The sequence below is a fragment of the Clarias gariepinus genome, chromosome 21 (genome assembly GCF_024256425.1).
Source record: "Clarias gariepinus isolate MV-2021 ecotype Netherlands chromosome 21, CGAR_prim_01v2, whole genome shotgun sequence".
NCBI lineage: Eukaryota > Metazoa > Chordata > Actinopteri > Siluriformes > Clariidae > Clarias > Clarias gariepinus.
Window position 1 is genome coordinate 2,307,501 of NC_071120.1, and position 5,000 is coordinate 2,312,500.

Sequence of the window (5,000 nt, forward strand, 5' to 3'; positions counted from 1 at the left end):
ACAATGCAGGAGGACCAGCGCTCTCACACATCAACAACACACACCCCGCAGGTAAGGAGCGCACACACACACACACACACACACACACACACACACTCCAAATCCAGCCCCCCTGAGTGTGTGTGTGTTCATGTTTGTTTTGTTTTTTGTTTGTTCATCTGTGTGTGCCGTTTGTCTTTGTGTGTGTGTGTGTGTGTGTGTGTGTGTGTGTGTGTGTGTGTGTGTGTACATACATATACTTTCTTTGTCCTGTGTGTATACACCGTGTGTTTTTCCCTAAGTGTGTGTGTGTGTGTCCACACTGATGTAATTTCTTCAATTAAACAGTATTCATGAGGATTTGTTTTTCACGACATGCTCTAAGCGGCTTGACACTGTTCACCATCTGTGTACACACACACACACACACTCCTGGGATTCGTCAATCACAAGTCCCTCATGTCCCTCCTCTTCAGTCTTGAAATTAGTCTTTAGCACAGCATGGCAGGGGTTTACTTCCTACCTGGAGGGAGTGATATAATGGGGCTCCACATCGGTCCCATGCAGACTCTCCACTGGTGTCCCACAAGGCTCAGTACTTGGTCCTCTTCTTTTCTGAATTATTCTGAAAAACAAAATTGCTGCTCATCCCAGGTGGATTCGTCCCCCATCTTATGATCTCTCCAGACAACACCATGGTCTCACCTTCAGTCACTGCCTACATCCTTGAAGTGACTCTGGACAAACCACTCCCCTTTTCCTCTCACACTGCTAACCTGACACACTCGTTATGTTTTCTACATAAAGCATCAAAATATTTTGTCCATTTCCCTCCACTCAGGTGCTTGTCCAGTCCCTTTTCATTTAGAGACTGGACCTCATTCTTCTGGCAGGTCTGCTCCCCTGAGCATTATTCATCCTCTGTAACTGATCCCAGGACGCAGCTACACGACGTATCTTCAGTTGTCTCAAGTTCCTCCGTGTGTGTGTATGCAGGTGTGTATGGTGGTGATCCCGACCAGGGGATGAGTGGCTTCCTGGACATCCTTAAAGGAGGAACAGAACGCTTCCTCACCAACATCAAAGACACCTCCTCTAAAGTCATCCAGTCTGTGGCCAGGTACGAGAGAGAACTTTTTATTTTTATTATTATGTTTTTCTATTTACGTGTGTTTATTTTATAAAACTTTTATTTAAGCTTGGTGTTTACAGTGCAAACAAAATGACAGAGGGACAAAATGAGAATGTTGTGCCTGGACTACACCTATACAAGTCTCTGTCCTTCACCTTTCACACACACAGATTCTTGTACTTATTACGTAGTGAGGACCGAGGAGAAAACATGCTAAGTGAGGACCAGCAGTTCTGTTTCACATATGAACACAGAAATAGTCTGGTCTTATCAGTGAAGCAAGGACAAGATGTGTGCACACACACACACACACACACACACACACACACACACACACACACACACCGAACCCAGGCAGACGTTAGATCACGTGTACAGGATGAAGGAGAAGGTTTAATTTTAATCACCAGACCGTCTCCTGCTGCATGTGCTTACATCTGCACTTCGCGCGCACACACACACCACACACGCGCACACACACACACACACACACACACACACACACACAGCCACTAAATAAGGAAGTAAGGGCTTATTTCATCACTAACGACCTCCACACTTTTACCCAGAAGTCAAATAGTCTGTTAAACTTTTTAATCAGTCTCTCTTACACACACACACACACACACACACACACACACACACACACACGGTTTATTTAATGTATGAATTCAGAAATGCATCTCCACTCCACTGTTATCTCCTCCATTATCCTGCATCCTGTAAGCTCCGCCCACTCCAGCATGGCTCGCATGTGTTTGGTGTGTGTGTGTGTGTGTGTGTGTGTGTGTGTGTGTGTGTGTGTGTGTGTGTGTGAGGGCAAGCAACTTGCTTCAAAGCTGCTCAAGTGAAGCCTTCCTTAGTTTTACTGTTCTGAGGTTCTAGATTGTTCAGCATGATCCTAGGACCCTGGAACCCTTCAGTTCTAGAATACTGAGCAGCAATAAAAAAGCTTCTGAATATTACATTCCTTAATGTGGTTCTAGAACCCATTAAGTTCTAGAGCGCCTCACAACGTTTTATAGCGTTCTGAAACCACAGACATGAGTCTAGATTCTAGCAGTCTTGATTTTTTTTCTTCAGGGTTTTGAGGTTCTTAGGTTCCAGAATGCTGAGTATGATTCTGGAACGGTTACCGCCTGGGGTTTTGGAACGCTCTCTGTTGTTCCACGGTGCTGGTGTTTAAAAGGTTCATCGTCTTTAAATATGATTCCATCATGCTGAGACGCAAAGCGTTTAGAACTCTCACCACGGCTCTAGAACGCTGCAGGTCCTTGGTTTTGAGAACACTAGCATGTGCTTAGGAGACACGGAAGCAGCTCAGGTTATGAGAGACGTAGGCATGAGTAAGGTTCTCCCACTCTGTCACACGGTTCTCACGATCTGTTCTGTTTGATAGTTTTGTTTGAGTTTAATTTTTTTGTTTGAGTTTAATGTTTATTTATTTATTTTTTGTGTTCGTTGTGTTTGTAAATGTTGTGTTGTGGTTGTGTAACTCCGCCCACCGCATGCAGCTCCAGGTAACTATCCACCTTCTCTGAGTGTGTGACCTGCATGCACGCGTGTGTGTGTGTGTGTGTGTGTGTGTATATGCATTGTGCATACATGTGCATGTGTATTTTGCTACTGTGTGTACGCATGCGCCTTTTGTTTATTTCCATTGTGTGTGTCTCTGTTGGTAGTAAATATAGTGAGTGTGTGTGTGTGTGTGTGTGTGTTCTTTAAGCTCTGCCTGCCGAGTGTGCATGTTACAGTATATTTAACGCTGTGTTTTGATTTTTTTTTTTGACTATATTAAATATTGTTATAATTTTTTCACAACATAACCGCTCTAGATAAGAACTTCTCAGACTGTATCTTGCCTGACATGGAGGAGGGGCAGCTCTTCAGCTCCCTCTATAGGTGTGGTGTGGTGTAGCGTACAGTGCATAAAAAAAAGAGAGAATATTGTGGAAAAGTGAAACTCTTTATATATTCTAGATTCATTCCATCTAAAGTGGAAATATTTAAAGATGTTTTAACTTTGTTGATTACGGCTTTAAAATCGTTTTCTCAAAATGTTAGAATATTTCCTAAGATTCAATTCAACTCAATTTTATTTGTATAGCGCTTTTAACAATTGTCATTGTCGCAAAGCAGCTTTACACAATCAAAAGAATGATTTAAGTTTGGATGGAATGTGAATGTGTATGAATCAGAATAATAAGACACAGTGGCAAGTGACAAAGAAACCTTGAGAGGAACCTGACTCAACAGGGATCCCATCCTCAAGATCAATCCCAATGATTTACAGTACAGAAGTTCTAAGAAGGATGTTCGTTTATGTACTCAATACTTGGGTCCTTTAGCATGATTTACTGCAGGAGGTAGCTCAGTGGTTAAGGCGTTTGAGCTACAGATCAGGAGGTCGCAGGTTCAAACCCCGCCACCAAGTTGCCAATGTTGGGGGCCTTGAGCAAGCTTCTCAGATGTAAAATGAGATAAAAAGTTAAATTGTCTTTATCTCATTTTGTATCTGAGAAGCTTGCTCAGTTCTCACAGAATCCATGTTGTTTGAAGTTTAATGTATACATCAGGCGACTTAATTTTTTATCTCACCATCACCATTCAAATTTCAAATTCAAATTTTCTTTGTCACATACACAGTCGATATGCAGTGAAATGCTTAGACGACCGCCCATGACCTAAAAATAAATGACTATGAATAGGAAATAAACATGAAAAAAAAAAAATAGAAAAATAAAATAAAATATAAAATAAAATAACAATACAATACAATAAAAAAAACAGCTGTACATGGTGGTGGTTGGGTTTCGAACCTGCGACCTTCCGATCTATAGTCCAAATGCATCGATACGACATGGCTTGGAGGCACTCCTGAGGTGGTACTGAAGACCAGGTTGCTTTGCTAGCAGTCTACAGCTCATCCTTATTGTTGGCTCAGGTGTTCCTTATCTTTCTCTTGACAGTAGCCCTTGGTTTCTCTATAGGGTTCAGGTCGTGTGAGTTGTCCGGCCAGTCAAGCACAGTAAATGTCAAAGTCAGCAAACCAGTTAGTGGTAGTTTTGGCCAAGTGCTCAGGTGCTAAGTTCTGCTGAAAAAGCGAATCAGCATCTCCTTCAAGCTGGTCAGCAGACATAAGCATGAAGTGCTCCGCAATCTCCTAGTAGACATCTGCATTGACTTTGGACTTGTGTGATGAAACACAGTGGACCAACACCAGCTGATGATCTGGTTCTCCAAATCATCACCGACTGTGGAAACTTCACCCTAAACTTCAAACAACAACTTGGATTCTGGGAGCTTGATTTCCAAATAAAATGCAGGAAAAGATCACTGAGCAGTGGTCCAAGTTTTTCTCCCTAGCCCAGTTAAGCGGTATCTGGTGCTGCCTCTGGTTCAGCTGTGGCTCGACACCAGGAACACGACAGTTGTAGCCCATTTCCAGGAGATGTCTGTGCGTGGTGGCTCTTAAAGCACCGTCTCCAGCCTCGCTCCACTCTTTGTGAAGCCCTCTCAAGGTCTTGATTCTGCTCTGGTTGATGATCGCCTTAAGGCCGTGGTCCTCCCTGCTGCTCGTGTACTTTTCCGACCACACCTTTCTCTTCCTGTGAACTTTCAGAGATTACTCTTCGATACAGCAGTGTGTGTTGGTGATGATCTTCTGGACACCTGTGGAGTCAGAAGTGTGTGTACGGAGAGATACTGTGTTTATACTGTATGATTCATAAATAACTCAAACTATAAATTAAATATTCCATTTTGAGATACTGGATTTTCTTAAACATCAAAATGAAAGTAAAAAAGTCATGACATGTAGTGAATCCAGAATATACGAGTTTCACTGTTTGTTTGTTTTTTTTAAAAAGTAAATTCATAAGAAAAAAAA

General features: G+C 42.3%; 1 protein-coding gene across 2 annotated transcripts in view; it reads left to right on the top strand.

The window, feature by feature from the left end:
• Positions 1–5,000, top strand: part of gak (cyclin G associated kinase) — a 25,050-nt gene that overhangs the window by 10,038 nt on the left and 10,012 nt on the right. For both annotated transcript variants that reach the window (XM_053480951.1, XM_053480952.1), the window contains exons 10-11: positions 1–51; positions 976–1,099. The exon at positions 1–51 is cut by the window's left edge and continues 28 nt beyond it. In XM_053480951.1, the coding sequence (XP_053336926.1) occupies positions 1–51; positions 976–1,099 (175 nt within the window). The remainder of the gene's footprint in view (positions 52–975; positions 1,100–5,000) is intronic.